At 43.4% G+C, this 22777-nt stretch overlaps 1 protein-coding gene across 2 annotated transcripts in view; it reads left to right on the top strand.

Moving 5' to 3' along the window:
• The window catches only part of LOC146978890 (triple functional domain protein-like), a 106267-nt gene continuing 83490 nt past the window's right edge, over positions 1 to 22777 (top strand). For both annotated transcript variants that reach the window (XM_085791946.1, XM_085791943.1), the window contains exon 1: positions 1 to 498. In XM_085791946.1, coding sequence (XP_085648072.1) covers positions 429 to 498 — 70 coding nt within the window. In that variant the 5' untranslated portion in view covers positions 1 to 428. The remainder of the gene's footprint in view (positions 499 to 22777) is intronic.

Here is a 22777-nt window from a genome sequence, read left to right as displayed (position 1 = left end):
ACTGTAAGTTGGACACTGGCACACACAAACACTCACACACATACACACAGACCAACACACACTCTGACCGCCGTCGTTCCTTGATGACCCACTCATTTCCGAAAGCTTACGGAGATTCACCGAGCAGCGACCCGGCCCCTCCCGCCCCTCCTCCTCCTCCTCCTCCTCCTCCGCGCTACAGCGACTCTCCCCTCGGCTCCACTCCGAGGAGGAACCCGGTGCCCCCGGCTGATCGTTTCCAATTACGTTACCCCAAGATGGAGGTCTGCAGATGGCACTGCTAGCGTCTGCGAGTCACCGTAACCGTGCGTGTGTCTTTAATGACGCTTTTGTCAGGACAGAAGTGATTTGTTGGTGCCATCTTTTTGTCGATTTTTTGGGGGATTTACTCGGGAGATACTGAGCTCCAGGTCCGGGTTGTGGCAGCCATGAGCTCCGGAGAAGGAGCGGAGGAGACGACGAAGGACGCCAGCGACATACCGCCGTTTTTGAAGACCGGTAAGCCCCCCGAAAAACAGTGGGAGAGGTCGGACGGAGCTCCGCTGGGAGCTGCTCCCTTTGGTCCAGCTCCGTGAGGGACATTGTTCCCGTCCGTGTGGTCTGTTTGGGGGCTCAGACAGCAGAGGTTGGGGTGGGCTGGAGCCAGTTAATTCCACAACGGTTGTCATAAACGAAGTGTACGACAAACAGGGAATGGACGGCGAAAGCTGTGAAAATCTCTGAAAATTGTTTTTCTTGATACTTACCAGGCTCCATGAGAGAGCCCGTCCAGGCTGTGTAGCTAGGCAACATTAGCTCGCCCGCTAACTGTCCGAGTTCCATCTTCGGACACGTCTACTGGATGTGTCGGGGCTGTGCTGCCTTTGGTTGTAGTTTTCATCAAAATACAATGTCCTCTGCGTTGCCCCGTCTCCGACAGTGTTGAAACTCTTCTACGACACGGTCTGTTTTTAAAAATGTTGTATGGAATATTTACAGTCTATGGTAGGAATTAGTAAACCTTAGGAGAAAGGAAAAACACTGGCACCGCAAGTGCACGCTCTCCTTCTAGCTAAAGCCTGACACCACCACTGTATCTCAGCGTTTTTAAAGTCAGTAAGATGAATACACTGTCATTGTGGCACATTAGTGACATGTCTGTCCAGAGCCGGTGGAGTCACTGGACATTTTGTTGAAACCAGCAAAGAAACAGGTCACATCTGTCCGACAACGGACCCGTGTGTGAACTGGCTGGCTTCAACGTTAGCTTTCGAGTGCTAGCAGCATGTGAGCTAACGTTAGTGAATCCTGGATCAGATTTGGTGAATCCTGTCTGCTAACAAATGCTAGCTGGTTTAGCCTCGCTAGCTTGCCAGTGACATGACAAAGCTGGTGTGTATCTCAACACAGCACATTGTTGCATTACCTACAAACACAAGTACTGCATGTCTGTTTTTTAAACTCACTATCCCGAAAACTCGGTCAAAAAAAAATAGCACAAGCGTGCAGGCTATGTAAACAATACATGGCGTGGCACATATAGCCTGGGTGTGCACTCTGCAGTATAAAGCTAGCTGTGTAACAGCTATCAAGGCCAAAGAGCTGTTTTCTTTTTAAAAACAGTATCGCGGTCTGGTGGATGTAGGAAAACACCCCACAAGTCAGTGACTCCGATTTATTAATATACATATAAACTGTTGCTTTTGGACATTGTTTTATGCTGCTAAGCTCCATGTAGAGATGGCTAACACTAGCTAAGTAGGCTAATTTATAAGCAAAGGACTGTGACTTCAAGTCCCAACACGGGCCTACAGTGATTTCATAACAGTGGCTCATAAACTGTGACTTCCAGGGACCTATCAGAGATTTAAAGGGTTGTGGAAGTAGATGGCTAAGTTCAATTTCACCCAGGAGACTTTGCACTTGAAAACATGTACAGATGGCATTGTTTCATTTCCACTCCCACCCCCAATGTACAGTTATACAGTTGTTGCATATCATAAGTGCATCATTAAGTGGGATTTGCTGAGATAACCTGAGAATGAAGTGTTTGATCCAATGGACGAAGGCCTGTCTTATTTGTGGGTCTTTGACATAAAAAAAAAGCTGAAGAGCCTGTGGGCTGCACTTGGATATGCCAGATCCCCCTCCAGCTCTGTTCACTGACTGCAGGCAGTGAATTAGATCCAGTGCCTGATGTCATGTCTGCTCCACTTGCTTTGCTAGCTCGGATGAATTACTGTTTATATGGATTCAGAACAAGCCTCTCCCCAACCCGATAGCTAAATCTGTAGCATATTTCTGGTGCCATTTACAAGTCAGTCTCTCCTGGTCATATGTGCATAGGTCTATGTGGCACTCACACATTACACAATGGCTTGTAAAAAAAATGTCACAGAGAATCCATTGTGTGCCTGCTGTTCATATGACAAATCTCTGGCTGTTGTAGCACACTGTCATGTATGGTACTGCTGTGGTAGAAGTACTGTCAGAAGTGTGTAAACAAGGACGTGAATGCAGAGTATTGACATCCAGCCTCTGGCTCCTGTGGTTTTGTGTCTAGCGAGATAATAAGCCACAGAGAGAAGTTCAGTATTCGCATTGAGTCGATGTGATGGCTTCCTCTTAGGGAGAGAAGCGAGAGGCATCCTCACTTGCAACCACACTTTGTGTGTTCTGTTGATGCTGCACAGCTGTAGCCATTCTGCTTCGTTGTTAATCAGATCTGTTACTAATGTGTTGTGTAATTAATTTTTTATATGCCTCCTTTTCTTATTACCTTAAGCTCATCTGCTGAAATTTCACTTTGTAGTATAGAAATATCTCTTTTATTTACCAGTGCTGTCCTGAAACCACATATTAACTGAAAGAAACAGTAACACAGATAATTAGTTTTTATTGCACTAACATTTTTCTGTCAGCGGTGCTGCCACTTACAAATTAATAAATGAGAGAAATTCTGGATCTGTAGATGACAAAAAAAACACATTTGAAGGATCATGAATGAGCATTTCATGCCACTATCTGCCACTGGCACTAGTAAATCTCAAGAATATTTTAACACTGGCAGTCAAATAAATGTAATTTCAATTTCAGCCCAATCTGTTCTCGAGGCATTCTCAGTTGTCACGGTAACAGCCCTGGCTCTGTTCGGACTATAACCTTAAAATCTTTATAGTCTCACCTTTTTCTTATGTTAACCACAGTCTTTACCTATTAAGAACACTTCTGGATTCACAATATTGTAATCTCGTTGCTGACCTACTGAAAATGTCAACTACAGTTACTGAAGTTACATTGACAAAGTGATGAGCTGCTTCTTTTAATACAATGAACATTTTGGAGCATTCGCTTTTGTTTTCTTCACCAGCAACAGGCGTTGTTGAACGCAGCTTTAAAGCTTTACTCACCACTGATAACTGAATTATGCATCAGTCACTGATTGTGATGCACTCACAGACGGCTAGAGCTGTTATGTTGAATATGATTTTCTCAGGTGGTATTGTTTGTCTGTACCTACTCTTTGTCAGATGTGTTTTACCCCCCTGAGAGCTCCTGGCGCTGTTGGTGGTGGCGCGCAGATGATCTCACCGAGCACAACGGGACACTGATTGACACGACCACCTACTGCATGAGATAACGATGACTATGGACAGATATTTACTGTAAATATGAGATTGGATTAGACTAAAGGGATTTGATGTTTTTTTGCTGCAAAGTGCAAGTCCATTATCTTTTGTCTCCAAACAATGTGTAGCAACTGTAGGCAGGAGAAGTGCCTCTAAGGCTTAAAAGCAGGTGGAGCATCCTTGTTGAAGGTCTTGTTCTGGACCAGTCATCTCGGTGTAGATGGCCCACCACTGGCTTTGTTGGGAGTCTTGAGCGTCACGTTCTGGCTCCCTCCTCTTTGTTTTGCTCTTGAACTTCCTCCTCACAGATCTGGGAATCTTGTTCTGACTTGTACAGGTTTGAGTGTCTTGCCAAAGGCTATATTCTTCTCCCCCTCCCCTCCATTCCCAGCTTCATCCTCATCTCTTTTTCCATCCTTTGGCATTGCTCCCTTTGTTTTTCCCATGTCCTCCCTCTTTTCTTCCTTCACTCTTCACTATCTGCTTGTCTGAGCATTGATTCGCCGGTGTGTCTGTTTGTCATGTTGTTTTCCTCCCGCCCTCACTCGTGTTGGGCCTTTCTGTCCTGATGTTAAATGAGAACCAACAAAAAAAAAACAAGAAAAGAAAAGCTTCTCCCCCTGTCTGTCTCCCCCTGTCTTCCAGGCTGGAATTATTACCTAGGCCTCAGAGCTCCGAAACGGGGAGTTTTGTTGTGGCACGTTGTCAATCATAATGTAATTCCACACCAAACATATCTTTGGCTACACTGATGACTAAGAGGCTGATTTAGTGTTGATTTCATACAGTTATTGCTTGTTGGTAGTTGATGGTGTTATGCACGGTGGAAAAGAAAACAAAGGCGAACCGCACGGCCGGGCCTGGCTGAATGAATGTTTAGACGCAGCAACATGTCGTTCAGAAGGTCGGCCTGTGTGTTTGAATGAGCGTCAGTGTGTACGTGTGTTTATGGGAGAAGGAGAGCGAACCAGGCAAGCAGGAGAGGAGGAGAAATCTGATCCAGAGCTTGCATTTATGACTCAGGCCCATTCACCCAGGATGATGTCTGAACACACACACACACACACACACACACACACACACACACACACACACACACCCCGAGACTAATGGATATTGATCCAGGAGATGGAGACTGATTGAGGTCCCTCAGTAAAGGTTTCCTCCAGGCTTAAAGCTGCCAAGTCAGAAGCAGAGCAGAGGCTAAAGCTTACTGCTACACAAAGCAGATTTCTTTTCTCATCCCGTGTTTATGGGATGGAAGTAAACAGGGGATTGGTGCATCATAGATCAGAACAAATGAATGAATGAAGGCCGCGGTTTGTAGTGACTTCATTCTGCTGCCATCTTGATAACATAGATATTTTTACAGTGTACTGGACAAAACCAGTAATCGTATAAAGGGTGTTTGAACCAAAGCTTCCAATTGCCAAAACCTCCTCTGACTTTAAAGGGGTACCACAGCAGTTCAGTGATGCACCTCGGTGCGGACAGATTTAAAGACTTGATGGTCTCAGACAAAGCAGCAGCTCAACAGTATCTGAGATATATATTTTTCTTGAAAATATTTAGAGCAAATCTGAAGAATGTCTGTTCCTGAAAATTAAAAACCATGACCAATTGATAAAATCCCTTCACCATATAAAGTGGTGTCCATTTGGGGATGGAATTCAAGGGCATTTGATCGAATCATGGAATATTTTGTCTTTTTTTTCCTTTTGTTCAGTACAATGTGCAGCTCTTATTTCACTCATCACCTGATATTTAAAAATCTGGCTTCTTCTAATCATGTACAGTTGGTCATTCTAATAATGATTCAGGGACAACAAACATGACATTAACTGGGTTTTTACTATACATATTGCTTACTCCTGGGACATTCATAAACCTTGGACTCCCAGCTCAACAAATATTGTGTTTTGTAGTTGTTTTGTTGACCTCGGATCATTTAAGCTAGTTCATATGAATGAATGACTCGATAAAGGATTCACAGACCCTGGACTGTAACTGTGCAATAGACCTGTGTATGTTACCAAGTTGGAATTTTATCCAGATCAGCTATTGGCATCTCTATCTAGAATGGTATAACACACCCAGAGACATTAAAGGGACAACGAGGAGTTTCTATTTGGTTATAAAAAAGTCTCACGTTAATGTGGATGAATCTACGCTACCCACACTTGTTAATGGCTCCATTTTCGATAAATATATCATTTTGTCTCTATCGTTATTTTGTTATTTTAATTAGTGGCGGAAATTCTGGGCGAACTACGACGTATCTGATCGTCTTCGAACCTCCGACTGTCATTGTTGATGAATGAAAACATTCTTGACAAGACGGCCATCTTGCGCCGGTCCAAGAATTTCACGGTGCGCGCGGAGGCTCATGGTATATAAATGTAGTATGAAAACACTTTGCTTTCCAAAACTCCTCGTTGTCCCTTTAAAGGAACTGATGAAGGATAAGGATGCACCAAACTGCTCAAATTGATGTTATTGCACAAAATACTTTTAAATACAAGAATTCAGTGTTTCCTCCATCACATACAATAAATCAGTCTGAATGGGCTGCCTTGGAAATTTGGTACCCTGCCTCATGCCGCTTTATAACATGGGTTCAGTATATATTGTACTTTGTGTCAACAGATGCACGCGTTAGGGCAGTTTAAGGACAGATAGCACAGTCTAGACAGTTAAGGCTAGACGAGACACATTTCTATCACCCGTCAGCGTCTGCTTGTGTAAAACCACCACAACATCCAAACACATCTGGTACATTCATGTACAGGCACCGTCACTCTAAAAGACAAACGATCAGAATCTAGTGAAGACTGGCATCGGAGCACACAACTCTGGGAAGACAAATTTTTTGGAAGCTCAGGCTGAGTAATGGAGAGTAATGCTCTCCGACACTCAGACATCATGTGGTTCTTAGTACAAGGGGCTTTGTGATATGCAGCCGCTGTTCTCTCTCTATTGCTTTTCACACTTACTCACTCTCAAACGAGCACTGTCTCAGATTTGCCGTTCTCACTGACCTCGTCTCCGTCCTCTCCATCTCGTCCCTTCTCTCTTCTCTCTCTCTCTTTGTGTTATTAAGGTCACGGCGTACCACATTCATTCTTGCTCCCCGCAGCCGGTGGCCATTTTTACTCATCCACACACATGATACGATCCAGCACGGCGCACACCTCTGAGTTACTCTGCCATTGTGCAAATGAGCAACATGAATACGATAAATGGAAGCCAGTTGGATGGGGAAAGATGATGGTTATGAGATTTTAGCCTTTTATTTAGCCTGGCAGCTTCAGTCACGCAGCAAATGGATAGCTGGGTAAAAAGCTTTTTTAGAAAGGGCTGGGATTAAGCTAAAACATGGGGATGAAAAACATCCCTTCTACTCGAACTGTTCCTTTTATTGCGGCATTAAAAATGTGATGTCAGTTACAAAGGCATTCATCCTTTAAAACGAAGCACAAATAAAACATGGAACACATGGCGGCAAGACCAACGGCTCAGCCACTTGGAAACCATTAGTGGCACAGATGAAAACATCCCATCTATATGTGCGGATAAGGCTGGAAATTTAAGGGGATTTCATCGGCATATGAAATGGTTTGTTTTGGAGATAGAAAGTATTCCAGATAATGTAAGCAACTCATCTGCAGGCCCATCCTGTCCTGAATTACAACCTCCCTCGGTCATAATAATCTCATATTTTCGCAACGACGATCGCAGGGGAAAAAATGTTGAAAATGTCCGTTTGCTTTGTAAACAGTAAGGAGTAAATTATTTAAACTGCTCTCATTTTCCCATGAGTGCTTGTGTAAACACATAATCTTCCTCATCCCTGGTAACAGGTGCAGTTACATTAAAATTTTAAGATTGCAGCTATCAGACAAAGCCCACCCCCCCTTCAATCTGCCGAGAGGTCGGCTCATGTGGGAGGACCGTCATTTCTCTTCTTCTCTTCTCTCCTTTGAGTCACTGTCTCTGGCTGGCTGCAGCCGTGTTATCAAAGTTTTTCTTGGTCAATCATTAGCATTTCACCACAGAGCTGCCAGGCTCTCGGGTCACATTAGGAGAATGACACTTATTATTAGCACACTCTTGATATAAAATTGATGTTTTTTTTATAGGCTATATATTTGATTTCACAAAAATCAAAATCATAGGTACAAATCCATAATTGTAACAAATAAATATGATCAACATGCAAAATAAAACCAGAATGGAAGGACCAAAAAACAACAGCAATGTCAACATAGAAAATGTTTGTGCCAGAATGGAAAGAAAGCATTCCAAGGTTACATACGAGAAATCACAATGTGGAATACCCACATCATGTGACTGAACCTCCAGTCCCTCGTAAAGCTCTTTCTAGCATATGAAGTGACAGGTTCCCAAAGATATCACAAGCAAACAAACAAGAATCACAACAAAAGACATTAAAAAAGCTCCAAATGTTGGACCAGCTGGTTGACTGAGGGGAAGTGAAATAAAGCTCCTGAAAAATGTAATGTTGACAGGATACACAGCACCTCCTACTTTAGGTGTTAGTTTCTTCTAAACCTGTAACTGAACCTGTTATTTTATTGGTGTTAGCAAATAATTGTCTTCGTATGAGTTCATCAGAAACAATAAACTGGCAGCGATTGGGCAGAGCAGCACGTCGCTGTGTGGTTGGGGGTCAAAGTAAAGAGGGAAAGTGAGGGCGGCGGCGGCGGCGGTGGCAGGTGCCATTTGAAAGTCGGCGTTGTCATCGGTCCGCGGTCCAATCAGCAACGGGACAGCGCCAATCACCAGACAAGGGAGGTAAACAACAAAAACACACCCGGATACTAAGAGGCCCATAAATGATGACTCAGGGTCATAACACAGATAAACATTAACATTCATTTGGAGTTGTCTTCTTTGCTTCTGGTCTCCTCCAAATCATGCAGGAAATGTCAAGCTGCTCAGTGCTCCGCTATGTTCACTATCTGGTTGCTAACTTTGTCCCACCGTCCCGAAAACAACTCTGTGTGGTAACGTTCTGTTATTATCTCATAGCGTGGGGAATGTGCAGGTCACAACTTGTCCACCAGAGCGTTGTGGAGTTGTTGGATTGTGTATTTGATGAGTTTGATGAGGAAAACCAAGAAATCCCATTAGCCTCTGTAGTGTAGCTCTGAGCAGCTCACAGCTCTGCTCCGCCGTTCTAAAAATATCTTGCACCGACAATTAAAGGTAACGAACCTACTGCTAAAACTATAGGGATTATGGCAATGGGCCCAAATAGGGTTAAACTAGGGTTTCTCAACGGGGGCGGTACCGCCCCCTGGGGGGCGTTCTGAACTTTGTGGGGGGCGCTGGGAGCGTGAGGGCTGAGAGGGGGGCGCTCAGGCAAAAATGGGGGGCGCCACAACTTGGCTCCTACAAAGTTCATTTGAGCTCTACTTTTTCAACTTTAATGATTTCCCAACTTTTTAAGTGCAAATAACCGACATGAACAACCTACTTTTCAACTGATTTAACCCGCAAATATAACACTCATAATGCGGGAAATTCCCGCACACGTTTCAAACCAACCATAGTGCGCACTACAGCAGCGCTGCGTCAGACGGTCTGACTTAAATGACACACACACGTCTTTGTATAGTTTACCCATAGGCTACTGAATGAAGTTAGATGGATTCTTTATACCAAGTACAGCCAAACATTAGTGTAGGCTACAGGCTGAAGAAAGAGGAATAGCAGAGCTCCTGTGACTGCTCGTCCCTGCGAGGAGCAGGTGACCCGAGCCGTCTTTTTTTTTTTTTTTAGCGGCGCTTTACAGGTGAAGCACACGCACATGTCCGCCCGACTTTACCCGACAGGGTTTTCCTGCCGATCTAAGGTGATTTTTGGCCGCCACCTTAATAGTTACAGGGTGCATGTTGGGTCTTTAGATATGGCGTCGCCGTCTTGCACAAACACCCCGTTTGAAGAGGGAAGCCCGTAAATTACCAGCGGCGTCATGTCAATAGAAACCGAGGGGGCAGGTGCCCCATCAGATTTGATGGATGATTTTTTTTTTTTTTTTTTTAACTTACTTTACCTTACTTATTATTTTACCATCTAGCTATGATCAGTGGTCATATTGAGTTAAATGTATTACAAATAATGCCATAGTCCATCTCAAAAATACATCATTGCCTTTTTCCAAAAATTACAACCCCCCTCCTTTCTGATGGATGTGGTCTCTTCCGCCCTGACGCACACACGGGCACCTTGCCTGCATCAGTCGGTTCTTGGGGTAAAAAAAAAAAAAAAGTCTGTGCTAGGGGAGGGGAGCCACCCTCAATGGAAATGTGAGAGCAGTGTAACATTAAACTAGGGATTTCAAATGTTTAATCAAAGAGGAACTATGGAAGTCTGCTGCTTTCCCGCTGTTTTGCTAGCAGTCCCTGGCCATGTGCATTTGTTTACAATGAAGCCGAAAAATCAATACATGGCCATGTGCATTTGTTTACAATGAAGCCACGAAAAATCAATATATGGAGTGGTGAAATAAGTTTTTTGAAATACATCCACCTTATTGTTCCACATTGTTAGCCAAGATAATGTTTCTGAAATTCAGTTTACCAACTTTTCGGTCCCCAGTTAGTGCCCAAAATAAGTGATTTGAGGGCATCCTCAAAAAAATTTTGCATGCACAATTGGACATTCTAGCACCAAATCAACAATCTTTTTTTTTTTTTTTTTAAACTGCAACATAGGGTTCACGTCATGATATTGTTTGTATTTTGAGCATTAAAACTTCCATAGTCCATAGTTTTCTTTGTTTGATATGTCAAGAAACTTTTGGTTAAGTAACCATGGACAGCTCCGTCATCATTACCATCATTATGGGCAGTTTTTGTTCTAGAGACCTGTAAAAAATAAATAATTTAGGTCAAATGCTGGAAATTTGAAGTCCGCTTTTTGAAAATTTTCAAATCCCTTGTGAAAACACGTCATGAGGACAAACTGTTTTGGTGCTTGAAATATGTTTACCAGAGTCTTAGCTTCACGAAAGCAGTGAAATAGGCCTATGAATAAAGTAACAGATAAGTGTAGAAAACAAGTTTAAAGCGAAATTTTGTAACATTGTTTTTTTTTTTTTCTGGGGGGGGGGGGGGGGGGCGGTCAGAGGACCATGGTATGGTCAGGGGGGCGTTGGTTCAAAAAAGGTTGAGAACCACTGGGTTAAACTATCCCTTTAAGCATGACGAAAATTATTTAAATAATGTTTGCGTGCATCGCGAACATTTGTTTGACGTTGCCTAGGAGATCTGTGCCAAATCTCACAAGAGTGTGTTGTTTTGTTTTGTTTTTTTAAGTATATTTTTGGGGGCTTTTAATGCCTTTTAATTGATAGCACAGTTGAGAGAGAGAGACAGGAAATAGGAGGCGGGGGGGATGACATGCAGGAAAGGGCTGCCCGATGCGGGATTCGAACCGGGGCCGCCTGCAGTGAGGACTATAGCCTCAACGTGGGGCAGCAGCTCTACCAAGTAAGCTAAACGCCACCCCGAGAGTGTGTTGTTGAGACAGAGACAAGTCTTGAACAAAGTTAATTTTCTCCTGATGTGTCCGTCTGAAAATCAACATTTTTGTGTCAAAATGTTCAGAAGAGATGTGGCTTGTGAAAAATGAGTCCAATATTTACTTAAGTTACTATGGGGCGGAAGGATCGACCATAATCTGTGTTCACGTTCACTTCTCTCATTGGAGTCAATAGCCTTAGGACCTGCTGCTAGTCTCCTAAAGGGGCGGGGCCTTGGAGAAGCCCACGTGACGTGACATGTATACAGGAAGCTGACTGGTCATGGGGGGGTCTTGGTTTCTTCACTGTCTTTGCTTTGACTGAGGGCAGTGGGGGTTTCACTGAAAGTATAGCTGCCTGCTGCTGACAGAGCAGCTATTCGAGCTGTGACAGTGAATCAAAACAGTTCAGCTGCAGGTCAGAAAAACCAAAACAATGAGCTCAAAGATGCTAAAACGCTCCAGGGAATGCTAATATGGACTATAGCAGCTTTCACTTCCTCTGGAAACAAACAAACAAAAAAAATCATGTTGAGTTCTGTGGTGAACCCGATGCCAAGTTGGCACAATACATGATTTTGCTCAAGGCCCCTTGCCTGTGATCTGGGTGTCATATCACAGGCTTGTAAGGACTGGTCATCTGGGTTGGGTTTTGGGTTCACCGTGGTGTAACAATGATGTGTTACTTTGCCTGCTTCCAGTTGTTCTTTGTTGAACTGCGCCGTGCCGTTACAGCCAAGAGCCACGTTTCTTACGGTGGGAAGGAACCATTTCCTGTCTGAACCACAGCAGGTTTAACAGTTGGGAATCAATCACACGGGAGGTGATAAGGAAGTTTCACGAGGCCTTAAAAACTGATACACACATCCATAAACGCAGAATAAGGAAGCAGTCGCAAAGTTATCTTGCACCACATATAAGTGAAGGAATTACTGATGCAGATTGGAGATTTTGGGGACTACCATGGTAACGGAGGAAGAGGGGAAAAACGTTGTGACCTCGCAGACTGGGGTCCACAGCTAAAATCGGTCGGAAAAACTTTAACCCACAGATCCCTGGCTAGACAGAACGCTGTAATTTTTCAATCAGAAGACAGCGAGCGCAACCATCAGAAGCCGTGAGGAGACGTGAATGGGAGCGCTGGAGTTGTTAGTAGCCCAAAGCACGTATGATGTCAATCAGTGTGAACTTTTTTAAGGCGTACCACAGTAATAGAAGCCACGAAACCAGAACAAAAAGCAGCAGATTGCATTTCACGGGGAAACAACGCTCACTTCCCTCGCAGGCCGACGCTTGTAAACAAGTTTTGTGTTTCTGTGGATGTGCCGTACATGGGCGTTGTGAAGACAGAACAGCCTGAACCGGCTTCTCTTAGTGGGGAGCGATTTGAAAAAAGGGTGATGTGATGACGAATAGCATCGGCCCCTGTGTGTCCTCGTATGCTCCAATGAAGTCACCGCAGAAATGCATTTAAAGGGATTTCCATAGATGCACATGCTGACGGTAAAACACTGTGAAAAAAAAAGGCCCGTTATGACAGCAGTAAGTCAGTATGTTACTAATAAAGTGAGCAGATTGCAGATCCTCTCAGAGAGTGTGTGGGAAAGCAGCAGACTGGTCAGTAACTGTTTTAACAACAAATCTGCTCACAACACAGGAAGAGATACATGATGTGTTTAAGAGCAGAGCTATGTGACAGCAGTACCAGTCTCTGTCCCCGTGTGTGTGTGTGTGTGAGAGTGAGAGAAAGAGAGGGAGAGACGGTGTGATGCCGTCAGCTCTCACAGCATTAGGCATGTTAGAGGTGAGAGTTCATTGGATTACACACACTGACCTAATCTGGTGTTTATTCTCTGGGATTACCGTGTGTGTGTGTGTGTGTGTGTGTGTTTTCGTACGTGGAGGTTATAAAGGGTGGCAGGGTGTGGATTTGTGATGGGTCACTGCACAGACACACACACCCATCCATGCCTACAAAGAAACTACAGACAAACTATTGTATACATTTGTCCATATTGCTCATAAGGAGTATACAAACTATTTTTGCATGAATAATGTTCATTAGTGTTGATCGATCTGATTAATTTGTTGATAAATCATTTAGTTTGTCAGAAATCTGTGCAAAATTGTCTATTTCAGTTTCTCAGTCTTTTTTCTGAGATGTAAAGTAGAAAAACAGGAAATCAGAGACTGCAATTTTTTTTTGTTTTGTTAGCAGTTTCCCTGAAATTAAATTGACTGGTTGTGTTGTCTGTCTGCCCAGTGATCAATTAAATAAGTTATCGCTGCAACCCCAGTTTTTTTTTTGGCTGTGTTGGAAAATATATTTATATTTAAATAGGTAACCATCCTAAAAATCAGTAAAAAAGCCAAAATGTGCAAAGAGGCGCTGGGAAATTTCTTTCTTTTTTTTTTTAAAGTATATTTTTAGGGCATTTTTTTGCCTTTATTTGACAGTATAGTTCAGAGAGACAGGAAATAGAGGGGGGGGGGGGGGGGGGGTATTGGGATATTTGTGAGTTGGGGGCAGAGACTTCTCTGGCTGCCATGTCGTCCCCTTTGAAAATACAACTCACTGTTAAACTTAAAACACCGCCTCTTGGCTGTAGCTTGACTTTTTTTGATGGACTGATATGAGAGTGATATTCATCTTCTCACCTAAGAAAGAGAATCAGGCTGTTTGTTGAAATCCTCAAGTGTTTGTTTTTATGTTGTCTCGAAACAAACCATTCAAAAAATCTACCAAAACGAAATAAAAACTGATAAACTCTGATTTGAATCAGGAACTATTTGATCCCAACTACACATCTGACCACACACTGAGATACTGAGTGATATGGATACATGGTAGATATCAACAACATGCTCACTGTCTCACTTTTACTGGTGTAAGTCAGTGAATTGAGATCATTTAATAAAAACCTCTCTGCTGCCTCCGTCACATTGGGATTGGTTTTCAGCCTGTCACCATGGTAACCAAGTCTGTCCGTGCGACCCGCGTTGCGTCTTCACCAGCGGCCCTATGTGAACCAGGTTGGTGGAGGGAGGCCTCGTGCTGTCAGTGAGCCAGCACCGCCGACACACACAGACACGCAGGTTACCGCCCAGCCAGCTACGGACCAGATGAGACCAAAGGCCGGCTGATAAGTGCTATCGGCCACGGCTGCTCTCTGTGATCCTGATATGGGCCGTTCACAACACAGGATCACAACACCATGTTTGGATCTGGATGCATCAAAAACAAAAAAGTTTCCCCCTGCAGCGTAACAGCCCCAGTCCACGCAGAAAAAAACACACACCGCAGCGTTAAGCAGAAGTTTGCTGATAACTGAACTCTGAATCACAATGTTTGTGCATCAGACAAAGCAGAACAAAGTTTTCACAGTCAGTTTGGGCGACGAGAAGTGAAAACAGAGGCTGTAAGTATCACTTGCCTTTTGTTAGCAGCGTGTTTCCTTGTCGGATTAAAGTTTTTAAAAGTCAAATGTATTCTATTAGTGCATTAGCAAGGGAGCTGAAGTATTAGGTTGTTTGTCGGATGTGTAAATGAAAAGACTTTCCAGCTTGTTTAAATCCTCTCTTAGGAACAATTGAAACACACATGCAGGATAACACACACACACACACACACTCGCGCGCTTGCACACACACGATACCCACATATGCAAACCTCTCGCCTCTCTGTGTGTTTATAAAAAGGAGCTTGTCCCACTTTTTCCTCTCATCTGCTGTGCTCTCGTTTGGTAATTTCTCCGGCGTGATAGCTAATTGGTGTGAGCTTGGGGAAAATCTTTCCGCCCCACCGCTGCCTCCCTTTTAAAAAAAAAAAAAAAAAAAAAGACAAGCTGGAACGAGAGAGGGGAAAGAGTTGAGCGGGCCAAGAGAAAAATGGAGAGAAGATGGAGATAAAGGAGAAGACAGGAGGTAGGTCTGACGGGTGGGTGGGAGCAGAGCGCAGGTTGCGAGCGGCCGTGAACTGCCATGTGCAGATAACCATTTTCTTTACGCATTCTTGCAAGAGGAGCATAAACAATGCGGCCCGGTGGAGAGAGTGAATGATTTGATTGTGCCGTCGCCGTCGTCGGAGGGAAAGGAGGAAGTCTATTCAGCGCAGGTGGACGGAGAGAGAACAGAAGACCTTGGGGAGATAATGAAGAGGAGAAGTGTGGCTGTGAGTGTCAAGCTGTGCTAACAGAGTTCTCTGCTGGTTAATGAACGTGGTCAGTGGGAAGAATTGAATTGGCCCCTTGCAATTGATTAGGATCAGTGTGAAAGATTTGCCAGAATGCTCCCTGCTCCTATTTTGAGAGAAGAAAGACACAGAGAAAGAGTGAACCAAACTAGGACAAGTCCTGAAAGACCATTGTACTCCTTTTTTTTTTTTTTTTTTTCGCTCTGGGTCTCCAGTGCATTCAAAACTGCTATCTCACTGTTGCCCTCCCCATCTTGGTTCACTTTCTCTTTCTGTCTCTTCCTCTGACTAGTTCTCACTCCCTGTTTCTCTCCTGCTAAGCGATGAATCGATCCACTGTAAACATCACAGTCTGTGGCCCCTTTTTGTGTCTTAAAGCAAAGGCCACGGCCTGCTCAGGTCCTTGAGGAAAAATGAGGAACAGTTTCAGTGTTTCCCCTAGAACATTTTTTAGGCCCAGTGGTACCCACGGAAAAACCCTGAACAGAGGAGGCGCGTGGGACAGCACGCGCCCCCTCTATTAAATATAAAAGGAGGCCCACATCAGGGTCTGACGTTAAGGTTTTTTCTTACTTGCCCTATTGGGCAAGTACTTATCAAATCTACTGGCCCCATTTAATGCTATTTCACATTATTTGACCAGTAGCAGTTACACCCTCCATGCCCTAATTAGGGCCACGGGCAATTGCACCGGGCACTGATCCCTACAGCTATGAAATAGCTGCAGGGACCATAACTACTGTTATTGTGTGGATTTTTAATTAATGCCTTCAGCATTCACACTATTGTTATTCAAATCTTTATTCTCTTTTATTTCAGCATTCACACTATTGTTCTTCTGTTCGGCCATTTTCTTCCGCCTTTTTACGGTCTTCTTCTAGTCCTTCATACTTTGTGCTATTTCAACAATTCATATATCAAAACGTGCAGCTTTTTTTGAACTTTATCGGCATTACTTTTCTCTTTTTAACTATTTATAGTTTTTAAAATATTTAACTTTTTCTGCAAATTAAACTCTAGACAAATTATTTTCTCCAGTTTTGTAGCCACACTTGTCTTCTGGCTAAAATTCTGGTCAAAAATGCAAAGAGACTTAGATAATAATTTAAAATATTTTTTAAATGCAGCCAGGGAGCTCTCTGCTCTCATTCAGCCCAATGCATTTTTTTCACAGCAGCAGGAGAAGGAGCTCAACTTTGTAACTTCTCAACAACTCTGTCTGTAATCCAGTTGGTAAGGTGGCCGCTTGCCAACCCCAAGGTCACTAGTTCGAATCCAGGCTGAGCAATCTTGTTATGTGATGTTGAATTCTGCTCCCCTCCCCCACCCTCAATTGGTTACAGGTGTTCGTTAAGAGACGCATTAATTGCTACTGCCACCGTTTGCAGCAGCCTAGTGGTTAGCTTGCTGAGCTGGAGACCTGAAGGTTACTGGTTCAAATCTAGCCTTAATAACAATTATAGTGAATTATTTTCCCAGTCGTCCTCTGTTGACTTCTGATAACTTGCTTCATGTTGAAACTGCTGCTCTCAGCCTGAAATTCACAGAAATTTTCATTCTAAGTCATTCAAGCTTGACTCTCAAGCTTTCTTGGTGTTGACACAGTGTGTTTCCAACAGGTGCAGCTTTGGGCTCGTTAACTTCAGAGTGAGACAGAGTGCAGCTCATCAACAGACAACAGTCTTTGTAACAGTGTGTACACTGTGGCCTAGAGGCAGGGTCAAAGTCTTCTGACCATGAGATTGTGGGTTTGATTCCTACCTCGGTCAACCATTTGTATGGTCATCACTGCTTGCACTATTTTCACAAAAGAGTCCTCTACTTACTTGTTGTGGCTAATTTCTGCACTTTCCTTAGTTTTTCTTTTAAGCAGAAGCCAGTGATCCTCTTATCAAAGGTTTTCTTTGCCCCTCACATACTGTCTCTGTCTGTAGCCTAGTGGTTAGCTTGCTGGTCTAAAGACCTGAAGGTTGCTGGTTCAAATCTTGCCTCAACAACAATTATAGTGAATTATTTTCCCAGTCGTCCTCTGTTGACTTCTGATAACTTGCTTCATGTTGAAACTGCTGCTCTCAGCCTGAAATTCACAGAAATTTTCATTCTAAGTCATTCAAGCTTGACTCTCAAGCTTTCTTGATGTTGACAGTGTTTCCAACAGGTGCAGCTTTGGGCTCGTTAACTTCAGAGTGAGACAGAGTGCAGATCATTAACAGACAACAGTCTCTGCAACTGTGTGTGCACTGTGGCCTAGAGGCAGAGTGGAAGTCTACTGACCATGAGGTTGTGGGTTCGATTCCGACCTTGGTCAAACATTTGTATGGTGATCACTGCTTGCACTATTTGCTAATTCTGATGATCAAACTTGATAATGCATATGCACCCCCACCTATTCTCTTTACCTCTTTCAATCTTGGTTTGTGTTAACATGTTTCTTGTTTATACCACTGCACTAAGATTGATTTGCACTGGAACTACAGCTTTGGACTCGTTAACTTCAGAGTGAGACAGAGTGCAGCTCATCAACAGACAACAGTCTTTGCAACAGTGTGTACACTGTGGCCTAGAGGCAAAGTCAAAGTCTTCTGACCATGAGATTGTGGGTTCGATTCCTACCTTGGTCAACCATTTGTATGGTCATCACCGCTTGCACTATTTTCACAAAAGAGTCCTCTACTTACTTGTTGTGGCTAATTTCTGCACTTTCCTTACTTCTTTTTTAAGCAGAAGCCAGTGATCCTCTTATCAAAGGTTTTCTTTGCCCCTCACATACTGTCTCTGTCTGTAGCCTAGTGGTTAGCTTGCTGGTCTGAAGACCTGAAGGTTGCTGGTTCAAATCTTGCCTCAACAACAATTATAGTGAATTATTTTCCCAGTCGTCCTCTGTTGACTTCTGATAACTTGCTTCATGTTGAAACTGCTGCTCTCAGCCTGAAATTCACAGAAATTTTCATTCTAAGTCATTCAAGCTTGACTCTCAAGCTTTCTTGATGTTGACAGTGTTTCCAACAGGTGCAGCTTTGGGCTCGTTAACTTCAGAGTGAGACAGAGTGCAGATCATTAACAGACAACAGTCTCTGCAACTGTGTGTGCACTGTGGCCTAGAGGCAGAGTGCAAGTCTACTGACCAAGAGGTTGTGGGTTCGATTCTGACCTTGGTCAAACATTTGTATGGTGATCACTGCTTGCACTATTTGCTAATTCTGCAACAGCGTTCAGCTGCTTTCAGCAGTCACACCATTTCCATTCTTGGAAATGCTTTTTCTAGTTCAGCATTCACACTATTGTTCTTCTGTTCGGCCATTTTCTTCCGCCTTTTTACGGTCTTCTTCTAGTCCTTCATACTTTGTGCTATTTCAACAGTTCATATATCAAAACGTGCAGCTTTTTTTGAACTTTATCGGCATTACTTTTCTCTTTTTAACTATTTATACTTTTTAAAATATTTAACTTTTTCTGATTTTTTTCAGCTTTATAATGTGTGTGTATTGCGTCTAACGAGCAGAGCTAGAGTGGTGCTAGAGTGGCGAGAGGCAAAAAAACATTCTAGAGTTTTTCTGGCTAAACTGTCAGCACGGCCACAAATTAAACTCTAGACAAATTATTTTCTCCAGTTTTGTAGCCACACTTGTCTTCTGGCTAAAATTCTGGTCAAAAATGCAAAGAGACTTAGATAATAATTTAAAATATTTTTTAAATGCAGCCAGGGAGCTCTCTGCTCTCATTCAGCCCAATGCATTTTTTTCACAGCAGCAGGAGAAGGAGCTCAACTTTGTAACTTGCTGTTAAGTGCTTTTTAATTCATTTTAATTCACCAAAAAATAGTCACAGGTCACAAAAAAGTCCTCTTCTTACTTGGTGTGGCTAATTTATACTAATTTCTCTTTATTTTAAGCATCATTGAAAAATCTCACATTCATCAAAGTCTCAACCTCTCTTGTCCACAACTCAGTCTGTAGTCCAGTTGGTAAGGTGGCCGCTTGCCAACCCCAAGGTCACTTGTTCGAATCCAGGCTGAGCAATCTTGTTATGTGATGTTGAATTCTGCTCCCCTCCCCCACCCTCAATTGGTTACAGGTGTTCGTTAAGAGACACATTAATTGCTACTGCCACCGTTTGCAGCACATCATCACATTACAATGGCAACATGCTTATGTCTGTGCTCTCTGTGGCGAAGCGGCAGAGTAAAGGTTTAGTGATCATGAGGTTGTGGGTTCGATTACTGGTCCAAATCTTGCCTCAACAACAATTATAGTGAATTATTTTCCCAGTCGTCCTCTGTTGACTTCTGATAACTTGCTTCATGTTGAAACTGCTGCTCTCAGCCTGAAATTCACAGAAATTTTCATTCTAAGTCTTACTTGGTGTGGCTAATTTCTGCACTTTCCTTACCTTTTTTTTTAAGCAGGAGCCAGTGATCCTCTTATTAAAGGTTTTCTTTGCCCCTCACATACTGTCTCTGCCTGTAGCCTAGTGGTTAGCTTGCTGAGCTGGAGACCTGAAGGTTACTGGTTCAAATCTTGCCTCAATAACAATTATAGTGAATTATTTTCCCAGTCGTCCTCTGTTGACTTCTGATAACTTGCTTCATGTTGAAACTGCTGCTCTCAGCCTGAAATTCACAGAAATTTTCATTCTAAGTCATTCAAGCTTGACTCTCAAGCTTTCTTGATGTTGACAGTGTTTCCAACAGGTGCAGCTTTGGGCTCGTTAACTTCAGAGTGAGACAGAGTGCAGATCATTAACAGACAACAGTCTCTGCAACTGTGTGTGCACTGTGGCCTAGAGGCAGAGTGCAAGTCTACTGACCATGAGGTTGTGGGTTCGATTCCGACATTGGTCAAACATTTGTATGGTCATCACTGCTTGCACTATTTGCTGGAAATGGTGTGACTGCTGAAAGCAGCTGAACGCTACCGGTTCGATCGGGATCGGTGTGCTATTACTTTTCTCAACAGTGTATGAATTATTCGCGACGTAAGTCGCGAAAAACTGCGCAAAATTTTTGCATGTAAGTCAATGGGACGGGCGGAAAAAAAAGACCGAAAAAGACCAATCATTGGAGTTTAACAAAAGTCTACTGCTCAGGCATACTTTCACCTAGAGACTCACAGACTACACACATAATTTCGGCCACGGTTGTAGACGAGCTCATCCTTGATCTCTTAATCTGCTCAAAATATCAGAGTGACTTACAGAATTTAAACTCTGAGCCTCTAAGTGCGGCCACGTCTGTCTCTGCTCCTCATTGAGTCCAATACAAATATTTTCTGAGAGAAGCAGAACGGCCTGATGTTTTAAAACTGCCAGCGTCGCCAAAATATTTACTGTAGAAACACCAAATCGTACCAAAATTTTCAGTACGTCCTTAGAGCAACGTTGATCTGTGTTTTGTTCTGATAGGAGTTACCGTTTTGTCATGCTAAGCCTAAATGTGAGACCGGTGCAGAGGCAGAAAATGGCTCTTTTTCTCCACGTTTCTGTCTGTCTCAGCCTGCAGGGGCTCGTTAACTTCATAAACAATCCACCTGGCGCTCGTTTAAATGTTTATAAACAGAGACACAGCTAAATCAGACTGACACAGGATGCAGCTCACACACACACACACACACACACACAGGTAACTTCATGTGATTACACACACACACACACACACACACACAGGTAACTTCATGTGATTACACACACACACACACACACACACAGGTAACTTCATGTGATTAGCCTAAATGTGAGACCGGTGCAGAGGCAGAAAATGGCTCTTTTTCTCCACGTTTCTGTCTGTCTCAGCCTGCGGGGGCCCCTATCGCCGTGGTAACCTCTTTGATCCTCAGGCCAGAGCTCGTTAACTTCATAAACAATCCACCTGGCGCTCGTTTAAATGTTTATAAACAGAGACACAGCTAAATCAGACTGACACAGGATGCAGCTACTAATTAACTATGTGTCAAGTCAGTCACACACACACACACAGACTCTAGAGCCAGCTTCATGTGATTACAGGGGGGGGAACATGTGAAATGAAATTTTCAGATGTCTTACATATTTTTGAAGCCAAAATTAAAACGGATAAATCACTGTTTTTCTTGAGAGACTCTCTTTCACAAAAATGCATTTTTCTCAGCTTTCTAGAAAAAAAGTGGTCTTTTTGGTGCAACCAGGCTCTATTCAACTTAAGATAAATCAAGAATGTAACAAGGTACAAACAAATGGTTTTTTCCCTAGTTAAATAGAGAGTCTCCTCTTTCCTTTGAGCTGTTTGGTGTTTTCAGAGTCATAGTACAAAATACTCTCTGGGTCTTGACATATTACTCAGAATGCCCCAAAACGCTGGCACCTGGCACTGACCATTTTATAAAAGGTCTGGCACTCAATGAGTTAATGTTGCCGCCCTCTCCCTGTTCAACGCGGTAATGTCGGTAAAGTCCCTCTTCTTGGCCGTCTTCCGTGTCTCCATGTCGTAAAAGGGGCAGGGCGACGCCTCTAAAGCAGGAATATATCGGGGCGTGACATTTAAATGACGCTCGTTTTCAGCCGCCGGATTTATCACCACCACGCCGGTTCTACGCCGAAATCAGCAGCGTACACACTTTTAGTAAATCACACGTGACACTTGGCGTACACTGATATTTACACCAGAATCTACACCAGATCCTGCGCAAGTTTGATAAATGAGGGCCAATAGGCCTACTTGGTTGGGGCTTTTTGACTTGAACTAAGTAACATGGAAATACCTTTCCATGTTATTCTAGTTTATTGAGACGCCCCTGTAAAACTCAAGGATGTGGGACATTGAAACAACAGTGACAGGCAAACAGCCAATCACCTGACAGCTGTGTAGTTCGGTTGAAGCACCGTCTCCACGTGTGTTTATTGACAACAGGATTATAACCAAAGATGAACACGTTAGTTCGTCGGTATGGTAACTAAACTGTAACAGGTCAGGTGACTACTGCGTGCGTCTGCCCCGAGTCTGAAACAGCGGCGGCGTTAATGAAGCAGCGTCAGGCCGCTCACCATCACTGAAACACTCGGTGAAATCGCCGATTAAATGCGACGAGCCGCGAGCGACGTACAGCCTATCTCACCTGGTAGAGCAGACCCGCTGCAGCGACCCAGTTCGATTCCACCTGACAGTCCCTTTGCTCCACATCAATCCTTCCTCTCACTCTCACTCTCTCTCCCCCCTCCCCTGTCTCTCTCGCTTGACGCGCGTCTGTCGCCCGTGATATTTCTTTTCATTTTTTTCCACGGCACCGTAGTTTACATGTTATAAACTTCAACATCCCATAATATGCTTGCACACTCGTATCATTACTAGGCAGCGAAGCAGGTTAACTCGCGTTGCAGAACAGCGCTGCACAGAGCCTCCTAAACAGAAATGATTATTGATTTCTGAATGAATACTATGTCGCTTATTTTTTGCCATATT

This window comes from Trachurus japonicus, chromosome 11 (assembly GCF_045865225.1).
Source record: "Trachurus japonicus isolate A0001 chromosome 11, Traja_1.0".
Taxonomy (NCBI): domain Eukaryota; kingdom Metazoa; phylum Chordata; class Actinopteri; order Carangiformes; family Carangidae; genus Trachurus; species Trachurus japonicus.
The sequence above is the reverse complement of the archived record's forward strand: the minus strand, read 5'-3'. Positions and strand labels throughout refer to the sequence as shown.